This window comes from Knufia obscura (genome assembly GCF_036327395.1).
Source record: "Knufia obscura strain CCFEE 5817 isolate CBS 148926 chromosome Unknown scaffold_1, whole genome shotgun sequence".
NCBI classification, from domain to species: domain Eukaryota; kingdom Fungi; phylum Ascomycota; class Eurotiomycetes; order Chaetothyriales; family Trichomeriaceae; genus Knufia; species Knufia obscura.
The window spans coordinates 4,707,744-4,730,868 of NW_027042687.1; the positions used below are offsets into that span (position 1 = coordinate 4,707,744).

Sequence of the window (23,125 nt, forward strand, 5' to 3'; positions counted from 1 at the left end):
ATATTATGATGAGTCTTTGATCTGAAGTCTCCGCGGTGAAGTGTCTGGGCTTGGTGAACCAACTGCTTATTCAGGATGGCGTATACGACTGTATACGAGCGGAGAGTTCGCAGGGATGAGATCGGGGAGGACCCGGCTACGCTGCGGCTGCAGCTGTGCGATCGAGCAAGAGCTACAGGCGACGGGCGACGGGCGACGGGCGACGGGCGACGGGCGACGGGCGACGGGCGACGGGCGACGGGCGACGGGCGACGGGCGTCGTGGCCGAATGGTTACTGCTACCGGTGGTCTATACCTCACATTGAGCTTGCTTTCACACTGACTTTTCAGCTACACTGGGCACGACCGTGAAGTTGCCCTTCGCCTTTGCTCCTTCTCAATCTATCTCGCTCGGTGTGCCTCAGCGGCCCTTGCGTGAAGGAATTGTCCGACCGCTCTTGTTGAGGTCTGTCCATGGACAGAGCCCCCATCAGCACCTGCCGCCCGAGCGTCATGCACACTACGCCGCGGCGCTTGTCCAACAGGCCCAGTGCAAACTCATATTTGGACTCCAGAACCAGACTTGGTACCGTCTTACTATGTCATGTCTCATCGCATCGAGCATCGGCCTGGCATCGATGAAGGCAGAATCCAGGCCACCCGCTCCCACGGCCACGCGTAACAGTTTTGTGGTAAGTTCACCTCGGCCAGATCACAAAGTTGCTGCTTTGTCCTGTTCCTCAAAAGAGCAAGAAGATAGCTCGTCAAGCATTCTCGGCCAGGGCTATCGCATGGGTCTCATGTTCTGTACTATGAAGGACTACTGTTGTCATATTGCGTGGTGGCTGGTAGCTTGCAGTATACCATCTGACATGGATTGTTCTTGCAGGTCTCGTATGCAACTATCATTCTACCAAAAAAGAGTGTCTCGTTGATCTAGCAGCAATGAACGGCCGCCGACCACCGACCGAGGTTGAAGCCGCTGATGCGATCCAGATAATGATCGCGACTCTGTCCACCATCACTGGTACATAAGGACCCCGTCTTTCCGGTACTAAAACCACCTGGGAGGCTTGATATTCCTATTGCAGGCCCGTCGAGGTGGGTACCTCAGACTGGAAGGCAAGGAGGCTGTCATCTTGTTAGCCACTATCTGCGGTGTCAAGATGGATACCAAAGGCCATGACTTACGCAATTGCAGTCTCCATTCGGGTTACAGTTGGAGCTACCCTCGCATTCCTGCTCTATAGTTAGCATGCCTTTGCTTTACTCGGCTCGCTTCCAAAAGGTCACTTACAGGTACGCATGGGTCCTATCTCAACTGTTAGCTGCGATCGTCATCATGCTTGAGCATGGTAAGGGTACTTACACCGGGACAAGAGCATATACCTGGTCCAGTAATGAAGCAAGGCTCTTCGCAGTTCGATTCGTTGACACATCCGATGCAGATGATGGCGGGGTCGCGCTCGCTCAGTCCGGCTGGAGTGGCGGCAGCGAGCGAGAGAAAGAAAGCGATGCCGATGGTGAGTACCTTCATGCTGATTGATGATGCTGAAAAGTCACTAGATGTGCTGGTATGGTTTGAATGATGGAAGGTTAGACAGAGATGGTGGTCTGCAGAGTGGTGTCAAGTAGCAGAGATAATATCCTGCGGGACAACATTCGCAGTATTTATCTCTCGAGTGCTCTTGGGCAGCTGCACTGTACTCCCGTGGAACATCCAATCGAGATCGCTCGCATGTTCATGGCAGCCTATCTTCCTGAAGGAAGACACTATCTTCCTGGAGCCTCAGGGAGGAGTACATCATGTCTAGCGGACAATAGCGATCAGCTGAGACGTGGTAGGGATCGGACACAACCTTGGCCTCGTGGTCTTCGACGACAACGTGCTCGTGAGTAAGCGAGCCGAATGGGAGTTGTCGTTGTATTCTATACGCTCTGCAACTATGCGTCGAGAACTATGCCCAACAGGGAATTGACAGTCTCTGCGTAGTGATGATCGATGCTCAGTGAGGTGATCGCGCTGGGCATTACTTGGCAAGTAATGTACTGTAACATGCTTGAGACGGTCTCATGCATGCTTCGGCCGACTTGGGGGTGTGGAGAGCGAGTCTCAATGCTCCACAACTTTGATGTAGGTGTATGATATGAATGTGCGGGAAGCCTCTTCCTCCATTGGCAGATGGCAAGCGCCAGTGATCGTACATCTTATTTTGGGGCTTGTGTACAATATCTTTCTCAGCCTGGTTTCATGCCGAGTGAATTTATGCACAAATAAGCATGGAGCAAGCGAGTGGGTAGGATACCTGGACGTACACTGGCAGGCTACTCCTGTGCCATGAAGCATCATTCTCGCGTCAGCATACATGGTGGGCCGCGTTTGAGGCCTTTGTCCGCCGTAAAGAGCTTCCAAACGTCAACCCGGGTCTGCAATGAAGAGGATTGCGATGAATACGTGGAAACGGCCCGGTTTTGCACATCAGATCTTTCGCCGTGCTGTCGAGAGGAACAAGTTGGCTTGCAAGTAATGCCTGGACACTTAGCTACCGATGGTACCGATTCTACTACGCACGTCGAAATGCAGACACGAGCCACTCGAGCAGTGTACAAAGAGGAGAACCAAGACTTGAGTATTCCTGGTGCGGAATGAGGTGGAGACGATCGGCGGCTCCACAGCCAAGAGGGCGGGCTAGGGTATGGCGCAGGAGTCGACGCCGATCTTCAATCCTTGCATGATGGCCCGCGGATAAGCGTTTCAAAAAGTAACATCTGGAGAGAAACAATGTGGGCTTTCGGCGATATGCTTGTGTTTGCATAGCCTCCTCCCACAGAGAGTCACCAACGCGGTCTCTGCGCGGTATCTCCGCTGGTCTGACATATAACCTACGTCAAGTATTGTTGTAAGTGGCCTGGGTGACTGAGTCTCTGACTGATGACGGCAGCCCCTTTGCAGCCCCGAAGCTTGTCTAAGGCGGCTGTCAACCACGAGAAGGACTCTGAGTCTCCGTAGTATCCCAACTATGCTTCCGTCCGAAACCCGTGAGCTTCGCAGGTACTAAGTCACAACGTTGACAACAAAGAGTGTCATGGATATCATACGTAGGCTTCTTGGAGCCGGGGACACGTATAATTCACTGTCCAAGGAAGGGGACAGTCAAGATCGAATGTTGTTAAGTGGTCAGGATCGTGTCGACCAAGACTTCGAGGAAGAACAAACGAGATCTGGCCGTCAAACACAAGGGTCAGCTCGACCATGGGCGCGGTGGGCTGTGTCGACGCTTCTCTTCGGTCTCTACTCTGTTCTCTTGACTGCGTATGTGAACAAGAGACAATCCGATGCATTGTGCGGCAAACAGCTTTCTGTGTGGTGTAAGTAGATGCGAGATGTAAAGACCAGTGACTGATCATCATGATTGACTAGCACCGTTGAATGATGCTATCGAGTATGAAGAGGTGTCGTTCGATAATGCCTTTGCTCATCAGACCAAATATCGAGGACCGCCGACCCCAGAGCTCGAGAAAGCATGGGACGAACTGTGGCACTGTACGCTCTTTCTACACCTGGTGAGGAGAACTTAGCTGACAGATACCGCAGTGGACGTCGCACCATTCCCAGAAGAAAAGCTGGCAGCTGTGAACAGAACTGCTGTGCTTGAAGACGGACGACGACTACAACCTGTTGGTCATGGCCAAGAAGGTTATGGCGTCCTGTTCGAAGTCTTTCACCAGCTACACTGCCTGGTCAGTAACTCACAGCTTCCCTGCCAGCGTGATTCCCACTAGCAGCAGCCGTACTAATGCTTTGGGCCTATAGAATTTGATTCGACAGTACACTTGGAGAGAATGGTACTTTCGCCATCCACACACTGTCAAAACACCCAACAGCGTGCTTGCAAGCGATGTTGGTGCACGAATGCATACGGACCACTGTATCGAAGCTTTGCGAATCGGCATAATGTGTCATGGAGACACAACGCCATTCTTTACTATTCTCGACGAATCTGCACCGCAGGGTGCCCGGGCGGATTTTAGTCCTCATCGTAAATGCCGGGACTTCGAGCAGCTACATTCTTGGGCTAAGAAACACCAAATGAGCAACCCATCCCATGACTTTCATCCTGCAAAGGCCCAGAGTGAATCATAGCGAATGGAGGGCTCGTGGTGGGGAGAGAAGAAGAGACCATATTTGCGTTGCTATGATGGTTCGAATACATATATTGCACCTGACGACCACTATCTTACACTCGCCGTCCGATAGAAGATATTGCAGCACGCTGGTCAATCTGAGACCTTGGATCTGTTTTCTAGCTTTCGTGCATAAAGGGTACAAGGTCTGTCAACGAGGCGGTAGTAGACTTCTGCTACCCAAAACAACATAGGAAGTAAGAGCAGGAATGCGACAACAAAGCCAGAACGATGTTGTAGTTGTGTATTTCGACCAGTAACCTCCCATATAACTGGCACTAGCCTCCAGCCAAGGGTCAATAGCAAGCCAACATGCACAATATACAGTGCATACGAGATTCGTCCAAGATACAGAAAATACCCGTGTGAGAAGACATGCCGGAGATAGGTGGCTTTGCTGGCACCGGTAACGATCTGAGCTGCGCCGACTGACTGCCAGAGCCTGGGATCGTTGCTTATGGCAGACAGCCATACATATCCGTGTGCATGACTGAAACCCTCGTCAGGAGAGGATGCCATGAATAGACCGACGCAAAACAGAAGAGTCCATAGGGTCTCATGTAGAAGTTTGACAGGCTTTGCCATCATACTGATACCGCTACCGAGGCGTGTGACTTGAGCAAGTAAAGATCCGTAGAAGAACAACCCAACATCCCATCGCCCTATTGCCATGCTGAGGCAAGTCAGCGCAATTAACGTCGCCCATCTGCTGATCGTGTGAGCTCTAGCAGTGCCTATCAGCGCTGCGAACAACAGAATCGACGACCAGTACTCAACAGGGATGGTCCAGAATTGTGTCCCATACTGACTTTGTTTGAGCTCGACGTATTCGTAACCCCTGCCCGTACCGCGCCAAGTGCCAGGTATCAAAACCATACTGAGTATGAAACGCAACCAATCCTTCAGCTGGTGCCAGAACCCAGGAATTGATACCGGCTGCCTTAGCCAAAACGCACTGTGTATGGCAGGTGAGCCTTCGTATTTGACATCAGACTGAACGTCGGCTAGACCAGTATGTGCTGCCAGCATCATCGTAAAAGAGACTACCACGACGGGGATGAACAGTCGTATACCGCGGCGGAAAATAGCAGACTCCATCTCGCGGTAGAATGAATCCCAATCCTTCTCGCCGATCATTCTGACAGGTTTCACGGACAATGCAAAACCTGATATGACGAAGAATATGCAGACCATGGAACTTCCGTTGTAACATAGTCGAATGATCGGCAGTTGGAGGAAGTGAGAGTGCTCCACACCCTGAAAGCCATGAAACATGGTCGGTTGAAAAGGAATGGCAAAATGCTCCACGACAACGCAGAAAGCGGCTATTCCACGCATCCCATCTAGGAAGGCTGTTGTCTCTCTGGACGCTGATATGGAGCTAGAAGCTACCATGTGCACAGGCAGAGTGTCTTGCTCAACTGAAGCCCCGGTAGAAACATCGCGGAGGTTGGCAGGTGACAGCTTCTGGGCAACCCGCGACGCATCTTGCAGCCATTTCCAGGGTCTTGATGTTGTCGAAAAGCGCTCGTCCTGGTCAAATTCCAGAAATCCAGAGCTTGCTTCGCTTGATTGTATGGTTGAGCTGCTGGCTGCTGCTTGGAGAGCATGATGCTGAGACCCGGGCATCTCCGCTGGCCTTGAGGTATAGAAAACTGGTTATCTTGCGTTAGGCCGTACTGCTGGAAGAGCGCCTACCAGTACGTAGATGATGTCTGTTAGGTCAGGGGAAATGACTGCTGTGCCTGTGTGTAGATCGAACCACGGCATGTGAGTAGATAGCGAAGCCCTAGCTGGCGGTTCTGCCAAGGTAGTCAATAGAATACGCTACTCCAGGGAAGCAAAGTCGTTTCGGTCCTGCCTCTACCTTCAAGTGTCCCCATAGCTCTACCTAGGAGTACGTGTCAGCACATTGCAGGAACTAAACAGCGAAGATGTGTGAAGGGACGATGATACTAGAGGACGCATCTCGGCATGTGCTCCACGTTACATCAAGCAGTCCATGATTGCCAATGATGATCGACGTATACAAGAAGCAAAGTCACAGGATACAAACATACGTGGATATCACGCTAAAATTGTCCCGGGTGGAGACTAACCAGTAGCAACCGGCTCGCCGGGTCCGCTGAGATCAGCGCACGAAAGTGGCTAGCCTTGAGACGTGCACGGGTGCAACCGAAGCACCCGGGTTTGTGCACAAGGCTGGATCTGAACACAGATCTGTGAAGCTCCACTGACCACATCCCATACTATTGACCAATGATCAGTACATGCTAGACAAGAAGGAAGCGGCTGCCAAGTCTGATTTTCCTTCTCCCCAGCGCTCGTATGCTGACTTGACCCTTTTATGGCGGGGGATGAAGATCGACAGGTGTTGGTCGTAATGAGGGAAGGTGACTGATATCCTTGACGGGTAGCACACCACCTCTACCTCCAGAACCTTGTGCCTCACGCTTGGCATTACTTGATGTCGAGTGACCACTCAACCCGGTCAGAATCCACTGGCAGAACGTTCGGATACCAAGGGTGAACATCAGTCTTCCTTATGTCCAGCTTGCAAGTGTCCTTATCGCCCTTCAGAAAGAACTCACAGATCATAGGCGTACCTACTGATCATTAGGCCCATCCTCTGTGCCAATACCTCCTCGTTACCCATTGTCTGTCTCGGCGAATCATCTGAACATTCTTTGACACACAGGTACACGGAGCCAGCTGCAATTACAACCTCTCCATCCACATAGTTCTCACATCGACACGGCCTTCACAACCATACAGCCTTCACAACCACACAGTCTTCACAACCATGAAGAACCTTCTCATCCTCACAATACTAGCCGCCACTACCCTAGCAGCCATCCCAGCAAAACTCAGCGAGCGGTCCGCAGCGGACATCGACCCTCAAGACAACACGGAGCATCTTGCTCGTGGCGCGGGCTACCAGAAAAAGGGTCCGGGTCATGAGAAGGAGAACTACGCTCCAATCATGAACCCGTATCAGGATGAAATTGATGCTGCAGATGTCCATGCAGTCTTGGGCGAGTGATGGCAGCACACCTGGATGTCTGGTGCACGTTGGTAAGACATCTATCAGTCGTACCGAGCAGAGCGCTGCGGTACGCACAAATTCAGTGGAGGTGCGGCATGCGGGAGCCGAAGCGGAAGGTCCAGATTGTCCACTCCTGTGTCGTTGTGACTGGGGCGGAAATGCCCGCTCGAGTGATCATAAGGAGACTCAAGAGTATGATTGAAAGCGCCTTGCTGAGAGCTTGTAAAGCCAAAACCCAATGCCATATCAGTCCATCAGTCAACCCGCGGCCGCCCCTGGCTGCAAATGCATAAACGCCTCTGTTGCCAATATATCGCCCAATAAGAAAAGCTTCACAACATCTCCCTACTCCATTCCATTCCACTTCATTTCATCTCACCCGTCCCAACCCGACTCACCCGTCCCCCTGTACTCCCAGTCACCCTCCCCTCCCTCTCCACACTCTCCCTCCACCTCTTCCCCGCCCTCCCCTTCCCATCCATTCCCCTCCCCGGATCCTCCTCCACCATCCTCTCACAAAACCTCCTCCCAAACTCCTTATGCAACATCTCATGCGCCCCCTCAAGCTGCCCCCTAACATACCACCCCAAAAACACATTACAATGCACCTGCACGCTCTCCCTCAACACCAAATACCCCGGTCTCGTCTCATCAACATCAACAACCCACTTCCCAAGCAAACTAACTCCACTCCCCGGATCAGATATCGTTTCCAGCCCGATACTTTCGCGCCCGTGGCCTTTCGGGATAGTGCTGTGCTCAGCATCATACAACGGCCGGAAACACGCGCGGTAGGTCATAAGTTTGCTGGTCAGACCGCCGAGGAATTCGAATTTATCGATGATTTCGTAGTGGACGAACTCGCCGTTTTTTGATTCTTCGAAGGTTGAGACTGAGGGTGTGGGCGCGAGCGTGACATTGAATTCTGGTGCGAGTTTGGTGAGGTTTACGAGGCGGGGGGTGTTTTCTGGGTGGACGAGGCTGTAGTGCTGGACTAGGGGGTTTAGGGAGATCATTAGGGGGGGTTGGTGGAGCATGGAGATGGCGGTTTTGAGGCCGCGGGATTGGATTTGGTCTGCTGTTTCGGAGCGAGCAGGAGGATCAGAGTTTTGGGTTGATGGTGGTGGGGGCTTGGTTGGGGGGAGGGGGAGGTAGCTTGTGTGGGTGAATTGGAAGAAGGTGGTTAGGGACATTGTGGTTTGGGTTGGGTTGAGTAGTGGATGTTCTGTGAAGGGTGTGTCGCGCCTGCTTTAGCAGTACGCGTCTGGTGTGTGTGCCGCTGGTATTACCGTGCTGACGGAGCGGGTGGTTTCGGGGATGTCCGGATGGAGCGTTGGACGCGCCGCGAACTTGCTGATCGCGATCGCGTTGCTGAGAATTGACTGGATTGAGCTTGTCGATGTTGAATGAAGAGGGGGTGATAGTACACTTCCCGCAAGATTTGTATAGCACGCTTCAACTCAGTCCTCGGTTCTTGTGGTTATGGCGGCTGGTCTGTCCTCTACCGCACGTTACCGCGTGAGACTTTGTCAGCTGACCCAGTCCGCGACGTTGTGTGATTCTCTCCGCAAGGTCATAAAGCAAGGTCACGATGTTGTTGCTGCGCAATGAACAAAATCACCTATCAAGGTTCATGAATAATCTTCTAGGTGAACACGAGGTCGAAGTGGACGCCAGATATGTAAGATTGCATAAGGTATCCCAGCACTTGGGGGTGGAGATTTCCTTAGGTCTTACGGGCCGCAAACGCTAAGCTTCTCTTGCAGGTTCTGGGAAAGCTTCGCTACACCGGATCAGCTATCAAATGTGACCACCACGGTCGTTTCGTGGCTTGTAGTCAGGCCACGCAAGTGCGTCCCAGTGCCTTTAGCTATGAAGGCGCGACTACCATGGTGTATCCCCTCCGTTGCTGCAAGTTTGAAGTCGGCAAGCTTTCTGCACATGTAAGTCTGTACATACCAGCTGGCTACGTTTTTGCTAACGAGTGATGCCTCAGGCATTAATCCTGCAATCTAGTACAGGGACGGCCTCGTTCACGCTCACCAGCCTTCAAAACTGCCAAAGCCACCTCCTCCCTTTGCTTTCTTCCGAGCAGGGCCTGGGTCTGGCTCTTCGTCAACGAACCCGACAATCTCGTCTTCGTCAGTCGCCGATGGGATAGGGTCTGCCAATCTCGCTTTCAGATACTTGCCGACTCCAGAGCTGCCACCGTCAACAGTACCATCTGCACGAATGCGCTTGCCAGTCCAAGTCGTCCGATTGTCGTCGTCTGCACCCTCTCGCCTTCTTTCCTCTTTTTGTCTTTCGGTGTTTTCCGTTGCTTTGCGTTCCTTCTGGAATTCCCCAAACGGGTCAACATACACCACGACCTTCTCAATCATGATGTCCTCTACTGGTTGATCTCCTTCACCGACCTCGGCTGCCTCCAATGCCTTGAGCGTGGCATCGCTGTCGACAGCCTTCCCGAATATGGTATGCTTGCCATCCAGGTGAGGTACTTTGCGGTATGTGATGAAGAATTGACTCGAGTTTGTATTCTTGCCCTTGTTTGCCATGCTTAACATGCCACGAGTTTCGTGTTTCAAAGGGCTCAGAAATTCATCATCAAAGTTCTTGCCCCAAATGGAAGATCCTCCGCGACCTGTGCCAGTTGGATCGCCACCCTGGATCATGAAGTTTCGAATATTTCGGTGAAACTTTATGCCATCGTAGTAGCCTTTTTGAGCCAGTCTGATGAAGTTCCAAACGGCCTTGGGAGCATGTTCCGGATACAGTTCAAGCGTGAGTTCACCGAGAGATGTCTCGACACGCACATAGCCTTTCTGTTTGACTCGGCCGCGCTTCAGCAAGTACTCTTCATCGCTCATTAGTGCTAATGCGCCAGACGTGTGTGGGGTGACACCTGTGGACGTAAAGGAGGCTGCCGCTAGACCAGTGGTGTGCTTGGTAGCATTGTAAGGCGTTGGCTGCTTGGAGATGCTAGGTTTGGAGATGGACTTTGAGACTGCACCGTTTTTCTGCTGAGTGGTCACAGTACCAGCAGCCCTCTCCGCTCTTGCTTTGGCTACAGCTTCTTTGGCCTTGAGAATCTTGGCGGCATTACCCATGGCAGCCTTGTTGACTCCAGCCTCTTCCTTCGGTATGCCAGAGTCCTCGCCATCTTTCAGGTACTGGAAAGAATTCAGGTCACGCGACTCCAGGTTCTGAGGATCTTGTAGCACGATCAGATCCTTTCTGGTGAAGTCCTCGTCAGACACTAGATCCTTCCACATCTTCGGCTTGAAGTTGAGCCTCTCTAGCGTGTCATATTGGAATACATTTGCCGAATCTCCATGGCGTATGGCGACAAGATGGGAGTTATCTGTGAACTCTTTGTAGGTGACGGGATCAACATAATCGCCTGCTTCGTTCTGCGCAAAGTTGAGTTTGATCAGGTCCGACTGCTTCAGAGGCTTGCCGTTTGTGGGATTCGTATCATGGTTGATCAACCACCGTATTATGTTCTCGTGGTCGAATATTTGTCCTTCAGGTGTGCATACTGGAGTCTGGAATGGTTGCAGGCTCAATGCGCAATAGTTGTAAGGTAATCTTCTGAAAGAGGCATGCGCATTGTTGCTAGCTCGTACTCCAGCGCCTGCTGAAGCTGAAAATTGATCACTCGATGCCCATTCTGAATGAGTAATCTGCCATGGTTAGCAAGCGTCGGCGCAAAGTCCTGTGGCAGCATACATAGAGCTTGTCCGTCCCTACTACCTGTCAGCGTGCTGAAACAGGCAACAACATGAATGCGCTGACCTTTTCCCATTCTGGCCACTCGTATCGATGTAATTTAGAGGTTGCAACAGTATGTGTAGGTGTGGACGTGATTCTTCAGACTGTTGCGGCAGGTGCAGCCAGCGGATGGCACTAACCCGATTTGAAAAAAGGTCGTAGGATCGACCCAGGAAATTTGGCATGAGCATGCTCCTGCACCATCCCCATCCTCCATCGCGACTTCCATCAGCACTTTCCATCCCGGTCCTCTCTTCTCTTCACAGCGTGTCTTTCTAGGGTTTCGTTCATTATGCCTTTCGCTCGCTCAGTTAATGCGCTATTGCGCACCTCGAGATTAGCTGCGCAATCGTCGCAGAGTGTCAACCCAGTGAACCTTGCCTTTGGCTCCAACAGAGTAACTGCTCGAACATATGCTGCTGCTTTCCAGAGAACGAAACCTCACGTCAACGTCGGTATGTATGATAGGACTTAGTATAGGGAACAGCACTGACAATTCGGTAGGCACAATCGGCCACGTTGATCACGGAAAGGTACATTTGCCTCCCATCTACACATGTCCTATATCTAACATTGTCTAGACCACACTCACAGCCGCCATAACCAAGAGACAAGCAGAGAAAGGTTACGCCAGATTTCTCGAGTATGGTGCCATTGACAAGGCTCCCGAAGAGCGAAAACGAGGTATCACCATCTCAACTGCACATATCGAGTACGAGACCGATAGCCGACATTACTCCCACGTCGACTGCCCGGGTCACGCCGATTACATCAAGAACATGATTACTGGTGCCGCCAACATGGATGGTGCTGTCGTTGTCGTTGCCGCAGGAGATGGTCAGATGCCTCAGACAAGAGAACACTTGCTGCTTGCCAGACAAGTTGGTGTCCAGAAGATTGTCGTTTTCGTCAACAAGGTCGACACTGTACAAGACCCGGAAATGTTGGAGCTTGTCGAGATGGAAATGCGAGAGCTGCTCTCTACTTATGGCTTTGACGGTGATGAGACACCCATCATCTTCGGTTCTGCTCTGATGGCTCTGGAGAACAAGCAGCCTGAGATTGGTGTACAAAAAATTGATGAGCTGCTCAACAAGGTAGATGAGTGGATTGAGACACCTCAGCGTGATCTGGATAAGCCTTTTATGATGTCTGTTGAGGAGACCTTTTCCATCTCTGGCCGTGGCACAGTCGCCTCTGGTCGTGTCGAGCGAGGTATTCTAAAGAGAGATCAAGAAGTCGAGATCGTTGGGCGAACCTCGACACCACTCAAGACCAAGGTCACAGATATTGAGACCTTCAAGAAGTCTTGCGAAGAATCTCGAGCTGGTGACAACTCGGGGTTGCTGCTGCGCGGTATCAAGAAGGACGACATCAGACGTGGTATGGTCATTGCTGTGCCAGGAACAGTCAAGCCACACACGCAGGCCTTGATATCCATGTATGTCTTGACCGAGGAGGAAGGTGGTCGAAAATCAGGTTTCGGCCAGAACTACCGACCAGTCATTTTCTTGAGAACGGCCGATGAGGCTGCTTCGCTCTCATGGCCAGAGGGCACAGAAGATACTGGCAAGATGGTCATGCCAGGTGACAACGTTGAAATGGTTGTCACTACACACCACCCAGTTGCTATGGAGGCTGGTCAGAGATTCAACATCAGAGAAGGTGGCAGAACAGTTGCCACTGGTCTGATTACCAGAATCATCAAGTAAGCGATATCATGGGCGGCGAAGTGTACAACAATGTTCAACGTGTATTACCAGCAATTTCCGCTGTACATTTGTGATCAATGATACCAATGAAGGGGTTTTTGCATGAGCGAATTTACTGGTATAGACTCTCAACTTCACTACGATATTTAATGGACAAAAGTTGTGCAGTTCGTGTCAATCCACGTTGTATGTTTTGTGGAACGCTTATGTTGGTTGAGGTTTCGCTGTAGACAACCCGCTAACATGCACATCCCCTAATAGTATTGCTCATCCGGTCATAAGTTGGTACATGAATATGTCGATTATTGCTTGTCAGCCAGCAGCAATACTTCCGCTTTCTCTTGCTATTGACTACCATCATAACGCGCACCTCTCTCACGATGTAGCAGCCAATGTTCCCACAGTCTCCGAACCACCATCCCCAGCCGTTCCTTCCCGTTCTGCCCTTCGTCTCCTCTTCTCAATCACAAGCTCTTTCCTCTGCTGCAACATCTTCATCTGTCTGTCTTCCACGCCCTTCAACCAGTATCCGAACGATCCTCCTATGCTTGCGAAGAGTGGGTATACCCATAGCGAACCTCTCTGGAAGAATGGTCGCATTTCTATGCCCATTTGGGCGAATCTTGTCGCGATGCCTGGGGGTGTTAGCTTGAATCCTGGTTGTCGCGGAGGGAGTCCGTACCGAAGCATGACCAGAATAGGATCTTGTGGACCATTGTGGTGGTGTTTGTGTTATCGCTTGTAGTCGGGTTCAGGAGGGTGATAGTGCCCTGAGGCGGATGGAATTTGGTAGTCTTGGTTTGCGCGAACCTCTTAAGAGCTGTCCGGTATTGTCTCTGTTCCTAGGCTAGATTGAACAACTCGGGTATTGCGGTTTTGCGTCGTGGTGTGAGCTGTCATGCAAACATCAAGCTCTTCGGCCTTTCATGAAGTCGGCGCGGAGAGATGCCAAGACTGAGCTAGCCTTGTTGCTTTTACGCGTGATGCGGAAGGAACGAACCATCACGCGTTGCTGCACTTGCATGGGTTGTTCACGATAACATGACATCCTGATCACTCTTCTTGTTGTTCCCTGCCCATCGCCGCATCCAATGCGATCACATCTCACAACATGACGGATGTGCAAATGACCAATGGCGAGACCGCGGCAACACCAATTTCCCTGCGACCACGATTCAAAGTCTCTGAACTCCCACTGGTCAAAGAACAACGATCCACCATCGACGCCCTCCTACTCAAATTCAAGAAACAAGGCGGCTACGATACCCTCCGTAAGCAAGTATGGGCCGAGTACAACACCTCAGAAGCAAAACACAGCCTAACACAATCCATCGAACAAGTTGCAGCGGCAGAAATCGACAAGAACACGAATTTATTAAGCCGAGAACGGGGGAAGGCAGCGACGCTGATACAGGGTGCTGTTGACAGAAGCGGGGTCTACCAAGATGTCGAATCTCGTATTGATCAGGAGATTGCGAAGCATCTAGATATTGTGCTGCAGTCAGTGAGGGATATAAGGAAGTCGGACATTGGAGTTGACAGGGCAACTGAGGAGGATCAACGAGGTAGTAAAAGTGATGAGCAGTATGCTGCGGAGACTGAGAAACGGGGTGCGGAAAGGGATGCGACCCGGAAACGGCTTGAGGAGGTTTCGAAGGAGAAGGCCGCCTTGATGGCTAAGATTAGGGCGTTTGAGGCGAAGAAGGCTAATGCTGAGAGGGAGAGGCTGATTGCAGAGAGAAAGAAGAAAGAAGAGGCCGAGCTGGAGGCGAAGAGGCTTGAGAAGGAGAGGTTACAGGAAGAGGAGGACCGGAGAGAAGCTGAGAGGATCAGGGCGAGAGACGAAAGAGCCCGGAAGCGGGAGGAGGAGAAAAAAGAACGTGAGAGGGAGTATGAGAGAGAAAGGCTGAGCCGTGCTAAACGGCGTCGTGAGGGCAAGGATAGCAGAGAGGCTTCACGCGAGCCCAGACAGGGGTCCGTTGATGTTCGGAAGGAACCTTTGAGTGAGAAGGAGCTCGAGGCTGCTGCTCTGGAGTCTTTGCTCAACGAAGGCAAAGAGAATGCAAGCAGTAAGAAGCCTAGAAGAGACTACGACTACGATCGAGACGACAAGAAGCCATGGAAGCGGGAACGCTCTGTCGACAGCTATAAGAAGGAGGAAAGGAAGAGCAGGTCTCGGGATCGCAAGAGCAGGACCCACGACTCGGCTAGAGAGCGTGAAGCAAGCAAAGATATCGAAGAGGGAGAGGCTAGCAGCCAGAAAGGTTCCCCATCGCCTGTTGCTGTACGCAGAAGGATACGCTCTGCGTCACCTATGGGTATCGATCGCTACGTGCCTGGTGGCGGCCATCATCGCACTGAAGAAGAGAAGGAACGCGACCGTGAGAGGAAGAAGCTTAGAGAAAGTATCAAGGGGAGTGAGCGAACACCCAAGCCAGACGAGAGATCTTCTTCTCGACGCTACGAAAGCTGGAAGGGCGATAACTCGACAAGCTATGACAGCAAAGACAGGGACAGAGAGCCCCGCAAGGACAGAGACAGGGACTACGATAGAGAGAAGGAACGTGATCGTGATAGAGACCGCGACCGGGACACTCGAAGACGATCACGAAGTCCAAGGCGAAGAAGAGACGATGACCGCGACAGGCATGAGTCGAGGCGCGACGACAGGGATGACAGACGTGATGACCGGAGAGACCGTGATCGGGATAGAGACAGCAGACGAGATGACCGAAGGGACGACCGCAGAGACGATAGACGCGAAAGCACTCGTGATCGAGACTACAGCAGCAGAAAGTACGACGATGATAGGGACCGCGAGAGACGGCATCGGGATCGTGATGATAGGGATCGGTATGAAGATAGTCATAGGAGGGATAGTGATCGCAGAGACAGGGATCGTCATCGCCGGTAGGAACGGAGGTGATTGATCGTATCGGTCGTCCTCGAAGCCACGGGCAAGAGCACAATCCTAGCACGCTCTGGGTTCGAGGCAACTCACCTTTCTAGGCCTGGCATTCAGGCACTTGGAAACTGATAATGGAGGTCTCGCCAAACGAGGCAGTCATCAAGCGCTCTGTTGAAGATAAGCAGAAAGACAAAAGGACGCGACTTCCTCCACTTCTAACTTGCTCAACTTGCCTCGCCAAGCTCTTCGTTTGGGGCCGTGCTTTCCAAACTTTCGTTCTTGAGCCTCTCATTTGTTACCAAATTCTCAAGTCGAACTCTCTTACTACTCCAGATCATTGAACCAAGCTCCGCCCGGACGTCCAAAGTGGCCGCACCTTCAGGAAGTCTCACCGCAGCTTCGGGGGTTCTCCAGGCCCTAAACATCCACCTGATTTATTCTTTAGGGCCTGCATTTTAGGCTTCTGGCGCCTAACGAAGCAAAAGCACAAATTCGGCCAGTTTGGTTGTCCGGGCGGAGCCAAGACCATGCAGTCACAGTACATATCACTCAAGTTCTGGCAGATGTCGGCAATGGCGCACGATTCCTTGACACGTCACATTACTTCGAGCTTCGACTCCTGCTCTTCCCCAATGGGAGATGAGACGACCATTATGCGGCGACGGAGCCCATGACATAATCAAACATGAGCAGGCCTGGCAACATGACTGATTCCTCCATCAACTTCATCAACCCGGCGACACAGACGCCCTTATTTACCGCGGAATGGATAACATGCGCCTACCCAGTCAGTGATCTCTATGCACCACTGCCACGATACTTGTACTACGCACTGCTTGTCTTGGTCTTTCTCACTCAATGGCATTCATGGCTAGCAAATGTGTTTCTGGGCGCTGTCGCTACATATGCTGGAACGGCAGCGATTGAGGCCTTCATCTTGATGGTACACAAGAGGCACCTGCCTCAGCCACAGGAGGTCTCCATACCCTTCATCGACTCTGAAAGCGTCCGAGGCAACGAGACGTTGAGCACAATTTCGAACTTGATCACAAACCGAACCACAATCAACGTCCAGTCTGCAGCCCTCGACTTCGATATCGACGCAGTCACTGCGATTACAATAACGGGATACCTCGCAATGCTACCGATGCACTGCTGGTCCAGCGCTGTTCGTGCAAATCGTGCCAGGCACTTCCTCATACTTCTCTGGAACGCCCTCATGTTTGCCGGCATGATCTGTTCAATCGTTCTATGGCCGAGTCTTTTCGACTCAGAGCTTCAGTACCGCTTTTGCTACCCTACAATGCTCGATTCGGACAGTGTAACCTCCGACGGCCGTTACGACAACAGTTTCTGGCACGGCAACTGGAATGATACGATCTGGGACATGTTCGCGGATTTTAGTGTCGCAGGAGACTTGAATAACAACTGCTTCTACCCCTGCTTCAACACTTCGCAGATTTTGCGTCGAGAGAATTCGCTGATAGCAACGTTGACCACGCATAAGTCGCCAAGAACGAGTCTAGAACTGTGGGCTGCTGGTCTAGAACCAAGCACAAATATCTACAAGGAGTCTACACTCTGGAACCTGATGTATATGTCTCTTATGATCACTACGGTCATCATGTTGTTCCTCCTAATCCTCGTTCTAACACCTATGCAAAAGTGGACCAGAGTGCCAGTGCACAAACCAAAGGAACTGCTCTGGTCAGCTCGGAAGGAGCTACTGCACGCGCTATACATGGACATCAAGCATGGCACGCAACTTGTTTTCTCAGCCATCCGGTCACCTCGACCTACAGCACGCAAACTGCAGACCACACCAACAAGCACATTCCCCCGCAAGACCCGCCACCTTCTACGTTTCCTCCTCGACATCGTCGCCCTTTTGACCCTCTTCATCGCAATGATACTGACGCCGGCCACAATCATCGTCTTCGTCATCTGGATAGAGTGGTACATCAACCGCGACATCGTCAGTCAGGAAACACCGCAGCAAATCGGACAGTGGGGAAGCGTTGTCTCGATTGCACTGGTGCTAATTAGTGCTTTAGTGCTGAGAATGCGGTATAAAATTGCGTCGCAGAGAGAAATCCAGAATGAGATTGTGGAGACACAAGAGCATTTGAGGCGATTGGAAGAGATGTTGGAGGTGAAGAAGGTGAAGGAGGACAGGCAGGATAGGAGCGAGATGGCTGAAGTTGACGTTTGAATTAGCACGTAAGCCGATCAGTCCCACTTGCCATTGCTCAAATATTTCGACGTCTCTCCAATGCTCTGGTCCGCGGGAAACGATCATTCCATCAACCAAGGCTTTTGAAAGAGTGTGGTTCATGACACTCTGGTGACCTGCGAAGGCCCCCGCGACGTCCTTCCTAGGCTCAAGCTCCTTTGGGCTGAAGACTATGCACGCCAGTGTTGTTACCGCCATCACTTGCAGAAACAGCTGAGTTACCGAGACCTCCTTTCTTCTCTCCAGAGGCTGGACCATGTCATCCTCTATTTCAAGCAAAGATATCTCTTCATTATCGAAACCGACCAACCCATCCCTACCACGTACGCTTTTTTTTCAAGTGAGATGCGAAGCGGACCTTTGGTGAAACAATATCCTCTTGCAACGTAGGACATCCGTAATCACGATAAGTGCTTGGCTACGTTGGAAGTAAATTGGGTAGCGAAAGTTGCTCCTAGTATTCTCAGCTCAAGAACAACTGGGAAGAATAAACACGTGTGTGACCGCTAAATCTATGACGGAATCTCTGCAATGCCTGCGCCCTTGATGCACGGTGGGCACAGCAGTTCATGCTGGCACTGGCTTTCAGAGAAATGTGGATCGACGACAGGTACACCATTCAGGTGATGGTAGTGGACAGAAGAAGTTGCTTGGCGCTGCGAGCGTGGCTGAACGGGCCATAAATTCAGGGCGGGAGTTCGCTGCCACTTTGCCCGTCCGGGCGGAGGTGGGTCTCACAGCGGCACATGCCACCTAAAGAGGCCTAGTGTGTTGTCGTCAGCCAAGCTACGCCTTACGCTGCAGTGGTGATCGGCTGACACTTCTCAATCAAAGAACGAAGCAATCTTTAAGCTTGTGATCGGTGATTCCTAATACAACGCTCTTCCTACATCTAGTATTCATGCAGCGCATTGCTGCTACTCGGACCATGCACCGGCCACCCACTTACCTGAAAAAGGCTTCACCGAGATTATCATTCCTGGGCAGTACTGCCATCATGCTCCTACTCGTGTGCCCATGCCTCGGGCTTTCCATACTTAGGTACTGGTGCCACAACAACATGCGTCATCTATCAGAAGTTCCAAGCACATGGTCGTGAGTATAAACAAAGGTAACGCTTCCCCTACCACTCACTCTGCTTGCTTCAAGCTACGTTCGATCCATAGCAGTACCTATCTTCGCTCCCTTTCGATTACCCAGCACATCCACCATGATAGGCTCTGAAATAGCGGCGGTCCTTGGCTTGACAGCTGCGGCTACCGCCTTACCTCAACAGCAGAAACAGACCCTCCAATGGAAGCCTTGTCCGGAGCTCAACGAACAGATCGCAAACCTCAGCGATCCCTTTCCAATCACCAAGTTCGACTGCGCGAAGCTTCAAGTCCCGTTAGACTACAGCTGCCCTAAAAGTTCGGAGCTACTCGAACTAGATCTCTTCAGAATCAACGCCACGAAAGAGCCAGTCCTCGGGAGCATCTTATACAACCCAGGAGGACCAGGCGGCACTGCAGCCGAGAACCTGCCTCTCAACGCACCAGACTTGCATCTCAATATCGGTGGACAGTACAACCTGATTTCGTGGGACCCACGCGGCACAGGAAACACCCTCCCATTCAACTGCGGTGTAGCCGACGCTGCCGGCAGCAGCAATGTCGCCCGTCGTGACACAGACCTAAGCCTAGCCAGCGCCAACACAACGGAAATCTTCCTCAACTTCGGCTGGGACCAAGCAGTCGCATACGCCGACGCCTGCTTCGCCACAAACAACAAGACCGGCCAATTCATCGGCACGGGCTCAACAGCCCACGACATGATCTCCATCGTCGACGCGCTCGGCGAAGACGGCCTCCTCCGCTACTACGGCTGGTCCTACGGCACAGCCCTAGGCGACTACTTCGCCGCCATGTTCCCCGATCGCGTAGAGCGCATGGTCCTCGACGCCAACGTGAACCCCCACACCTACCAGCAAGGCCACCGGTCCGAATTCCTAGAAGACACAGACAAAGCCTTCGCCGCATTCATCGCTGAATGCCTCGCCAACGCCGACGCCTGCCCCCTCGTCGCCGCCACAAACGCAACAACACCCACCGAACTCTTCGCCGTCTTCAACGCCCTCATCTCCCCCCTCGCCGAAAACGCCACATCCAGCCCCGAAGCCTTCAACGCCTACGTCGGCGCCATAGCAGTCCCCTACCAACAGCTCTACTACCCAGCTAACTGGCCCTCCCTCGCACAAACCCTCACAGACACCCTCTTAGGCGTAGTCCCAGATACCCCTACCACTCCACCCCCACCCCCCTACAACCTAGGCACCGACTCCCTAAACGGAATCCGCTGCAGCGACGCAACCCTCCAAGTCCCCGATGCCACCTCCTACCTCCCCACCCTCTCCTCCCAACTCAACTCCACAACCGGCTTCGGCCCAATCTACTCCGCCCTCTGGCCCTGCGCATCCTGGCGCATGCCAGACAAACTCCAGTACACCGGCAATTTCACCGCGAAGACCCGCCACCCGATCCTCTTCGTGAACGGTGAGTTCGATGTCGCGACGCCGATATCGGGCGCGTATAACGCTAGCGCCGGGTTTGAGGGGAGTGTCGTGCTTGCTCACAATGGTTATGGCCATGGGATTATCCCCAGTCCGAGTCGGTGTGTGGCGGAGAAGATTCAGGCATATTTTGTGGAGGGGGCTTTGCCTGAGGAAGGCACACGATGTGAGCCCGATTTTGGGCCGTGGGAGTTGAGGGCGTTTTATGAGGAGAGTGGGCTTGTGAGGCCGTTTTAGTGGTGCTATGAGGAAGGTGTGTGATTGAGGAAGGTCCGGTGTTGCGTGCAGTGTCAGTCACGCACGAGCTGCAGTGGCTAGACGAGCATCACAAGAAATGGCCCGCTTCGCGCGACGCGGGTTCTTCGGGTCATCGGTGCCCGCCCGGCCTCCGAGCCTTTTCTTTTTGCTCGGCACCACGGAATCTCGTTGATGGTACTGTAGTGATCTAGCATAGTTACCGTGTAGTTCGTACTTTACCTTACGTGTAAGCCCGGGTACTTAGGGTAGCTTTCTTGTATATATCATATTCTATGACTCCGCAAGCGCACCTGCAATTGGGGGCGTCCAGGTCGCCCTTTAGGTCGCCTGAGATACCTACCATGTCCGCTCAATAGCTTCAGAAAACAAGCCCGATTAGTACACGCGTTGGATCCTGGAACCACTGCAGTGGCTTACTGAGTAGCCAAACCATATCCGGTATATGCTTCATTATTGCAAGCGATCCCAAGGTCGATAGTGGATCAACAGATTGGCTTGCAATGGTAGGGTGGATGATGATGATGATGATGAAAGGAGACGTCTTGGCGGCCGAGTGATTAATGCGGCAGAATTCAGAAAGCGTCGGTGGTCGAACCTGGTCCTAATTACTGTACGGGGAAGGTGGGGCTACTCCATTAGGAGAGCAGTCCACACTGGCAGTGCAGGCCAGCCAGCCGACTGTTAAATCGAGCTCTGCTCACTTCAGTGAATGCAGATGACTCAAGCTATGGCAGACTGACGGGAGCACAAAGTACTCAGACTTCATCCGTCATCTAACTGCAGTGCCTGGAAGGACCAGCCGTCAAGAACGAACGAACCACTATTGCCTTGGCGCAGACTCGTCAGACTAGTAGTGTTCAAGTTGGCCAGCGCTGTCGCAGAGCACAGACTCTGGCTATAGCGTACGGGAACTTCTCTATGATACAGCTCTTCCACGCCGTCCGCTTGCTTCACTACTGTAGTGCAAAACAGTTCCATTAGGCATGGACATTCTCTGATCGATATTGTGCTGTCACGCTGGCCCTGTACAACGGCGAAGGTGCATGCGGCGTGCATTATGGCTGATGCTACGGCAGTGAGGAGATATGTTGCTTTCACCCGTGTTGCGTCGCTGGTGCTTCTCTGGGGGTGCTTGTCCCACGATGACGGGTCGATGAGAGTACTAAATGTGCAGACCAGGGCATATTCAATAAGCGGTCCGGAATGGCATACTGCGAGGTATCTCTGATGCTGTGACTCGGTGATGCCGGAGGAATTCCGGAAGTGGGTGCTGGCACGACTCCCCAGTGGGATCAAAAGGAGAGATTTCGTCGGGTTGGTATTTCGGCCGTAGGCGTCAAAACTGGTTCGCAATCGGTCTTGCGTAGGAAACCTTGTGGTTAGTAAATATTTGTGTATCTCTCACCTGTTCCGTGAGCCTCTAGTTCCGTATTAGCTTATATACTAGTAGTAACGATGCTTGTGAGTTTTTTTTTTTTGAATGTGTTTCGTCCGTAACCACGGGACTCTGAACCAAGAGTGCCGAAGGCATATAAATCTATACATCATACATGAGAAGAGATTCTCAAAGGCTCGCTGGCTGGCTGACTTTGTTGTCTCTCTGATAATGGCGGAACCGGCCATCTGCCGCTCACTTCTCTCCAGCGGGAGCGTCGCGATATCGTCTCGTACCTGCTCTTGCCTCGCATGTGCTTATGCTCGTGCGTGTATGCTTCCGTGTCCAACTTTTCGATACTAGCCAACGTTATCCGGTACCAGCATTGGCTCTTCATTCTACACCGTGACCACTTTCCGAGCCAGAGTCCTTGCTCTCACCGAATGAGCCAACGTTCAAGTTCTTGTCTTGGGATACCATCTGGGCGAGGATCTCGAGGACGTTCTTGGGTACAGTGTTGTCGTAGATGCCGATCAGTGATCTTGGTTCTGGGTAGACCTTCAAACCCTTGTAGAAGCACAAGGCTGCGCCGATGGGGTCGGAACCTGTAGAAACATTAGCGATATGCGCCCTGGGTCCTCGTCGCATTCGTACCGTCATTAGCCATAGCTTCACCCTGAGATATCTGCTGCAGGAAGAAAGCCTCCTTCTCTTCAAGGTCTGTTGGGAAGCCTTCTTCTTGGGCTTCCTGGACGGCATTCTTTATCTCTTCTCGCTGCTGCTTCCCCTGCATCTCACTCTCCTCCTTGGCCTTTCGTTGTTGGCGCTTTGCATCGCGCTTGAGGGCTTTCCTGAACTCGGGGTTGGTTCTTCTCTGGTAATCGAAATAGACGGCGTATGCTGGGTTCCATCAGTACCACATCCAGATCTTGCGCACAAATAGCATACCGAGTACACCAGTCACCATCGTACCGACAGTTATCGAAACTATCGTTGAGGTCTTCATCTTGTAGTTGAAGGATAGATGGATTGAGAATAGGAGGATGCGAAGATTGGGAAAAGCGCAATAATAAAATAAACAACGGCAGAAGGTGCGAAGGTGTTATACAA

General features: G+C 52.0%; 10 protein-coding genes across 10 annotated transcripts; 5 read left to right on the plus strand and 5 right to left on the minus strand.

Moving 5' to 3' along the window:
* Positions 1-4,257: 4,257 nt before the first annotated feature.
* Positions 4,258-5,793, minus strand: PMZ80_001770 (uncharacterized protein; the record flags this gene model as incomplete). Its single annotated transcript, XM_064870210.1, has 1 exon — positions 4,258-5,793. The coding sequence occupies one exon, from the start codon at positions 5,791-5,793 to the stop codon at positions 4,258-4,260; it is 1,536 nt and encodes a 511-aa protein (XP_064735707.1).
* A 1,174-nt stretch (positions 5,794-6,967) lies between these two features.
* Positions 6,968-7,207, plus strand: PMZ80_001771 (uncharacterized protein; the record flags this gene model as incomplete). The annotated part of the gene is made up of 1 exon (XM_064870211.1): positions 6,968-7,207. One exon carries the CDS (start codon positions 6,968-6,970, stop codon positions 7,205-7,207), a length of 240 nt encoding a protein of 79 aa, XP_064735708.1.
* Positions 7,208-7,575: 368 nt separating this feature from the next.
* Positions 7,576-8,403, minus strand: PMZ80_001772 (uncharacterized protein; the record flags this gene model as incomplete). The annotated part of the gene is made up of 1 exon (XM_064870212.1): positions 7,576-8,403. The coding sequence occupies one exon, from the start codon at positions 8,401-8,403 to the stop codon at positions 7,576-7,578; it is 828 nt and encodes a 275-aa protein (XP_064735709.1).
* An 846-nt stretch (positions 8,404-9,249) lies between these two features.
* On the minus strand, positions 9,250-11,015 carry cyp8 (cyclophilin peptidyl-prolyl cis-trans isomerase Cyp8; the record flags this gene model as incomplete). The annotated part of the gene is made up of 3 exons (XM_064870213.1): positions 9,250-10,893; positions 10,940-10,956; positions 11,006-11,015. 3 exons carry the CDS (start codon positions 11,013-11,015, stop codon positions 9,250-9,252), a joined length of 1,671 nt encoding a protein of 556 aa, XP_064735710.1.
* Positions 11,016-11,273: 258 nt separating this feature from the next.
* TUF1 (translation elongation factor Tu) lies at positions 11,274-12,693 on the plus strand (the record flags this gene model as incomplete). The annotated part of the gene is made up of 3 exons (XM_064870214.1): positions 11,274-11,436; positions 11,486-11,514; positions 11,563-12,693. 3 exons carry the CDS (start codon positions 11,274-11,276, stop codon positions 12,691-12,693), a joined length of 1,323 nt encoding a protein of 440 aa, XP_064735711.1.
* A 375-nt stretch (positions 12,694-13,068) lies between these two features.
* Positions 13,069-13,409, minus strand: PMZ80_001775 (uncharacterized protein; the record flags this gene model as incomplete). Its single annotated transcript, XM_064870215.1, has 2 exons — positions 13,069-13,328; positions 13,376-13,409. 2 exons carry the CDS (start codon positions 13,407-13,409, stop codon positions 13,069-13,071), a joined length of 294 nt encoding a protein of 97 aa, XP_064735712.1.
* Positions 13,410-13,804: 395 nt separating this feature from the next.
* Positions 13,805-15,607, plus strand: PMZ80_001776 (uncharacterized protein; the record flags this gene model as incomplete). Its single annotated transcript, XM_064870216.1, has 1 exon — positions 13,805-15,607. One exon carries the CDS (start codon positions 13,805-13,807, stop codon positions 15,605-15,607), a length of 1,803 nt encoding a protein of 600 aa, XP_064735713.1.
* Positions 15,608-16,286: 679 nt separating this feature from the next.
* PMZ80_001777 (uncharacterized protein) lies at positions 16,287-17,813 on the plus strand (the record flags this gene model as incomplete). Its single annotated transcript, XM_064870217.1, has 1 exon — positions 16,287-17,813. The coding sequence occupies one exon, from the start codon at positions 16,287-16,289 to the stop codon at positions 17,811-17,813; it is 1,527 nt and encodes a 508-aa protein (XP_064735714.1).
* Positions 17,814-19,044: 1,231 nt separating this feature from the next.
* On the plus strand, positions 19,045-20,619 carry PMZ80_001778 (uncharacterized protein; the record flags this gene model as incomplete). Its single annotated transcript, XM_064870218.1, has 1 exon — positions 19,045-20,619. One exon carries the CDS (start codon positions 19,045-19,047, stop codon positions 20,617-20,619), a length of 1,575 nt encoding a protein of 524 aa, XP_064735715.1.
* A 1,789-nt stretch (positions 20,620-22,408) lies between these two features.
* On the minus strand, positions 22,409-23,021 carry TOM20 (mitochondrial import receptor subunit tom20; the record flags this gene model as incomplete). The annotated part of the gene is made up of 3 exons (XM_064870219.1): positions 22,409-22,620; positions 22,670-22,915; positions 22,964-23,021. 3 exons carry the CDS (start codon positions 23,019-23,021, stop codon positions 22,409-22,411), a joined length of 516 nt encoding a protein of 171 aa, XP_064735716.1.
* Between the last annotated feature and the right edge of the window lie 104 nt (positions 23,022-23,125).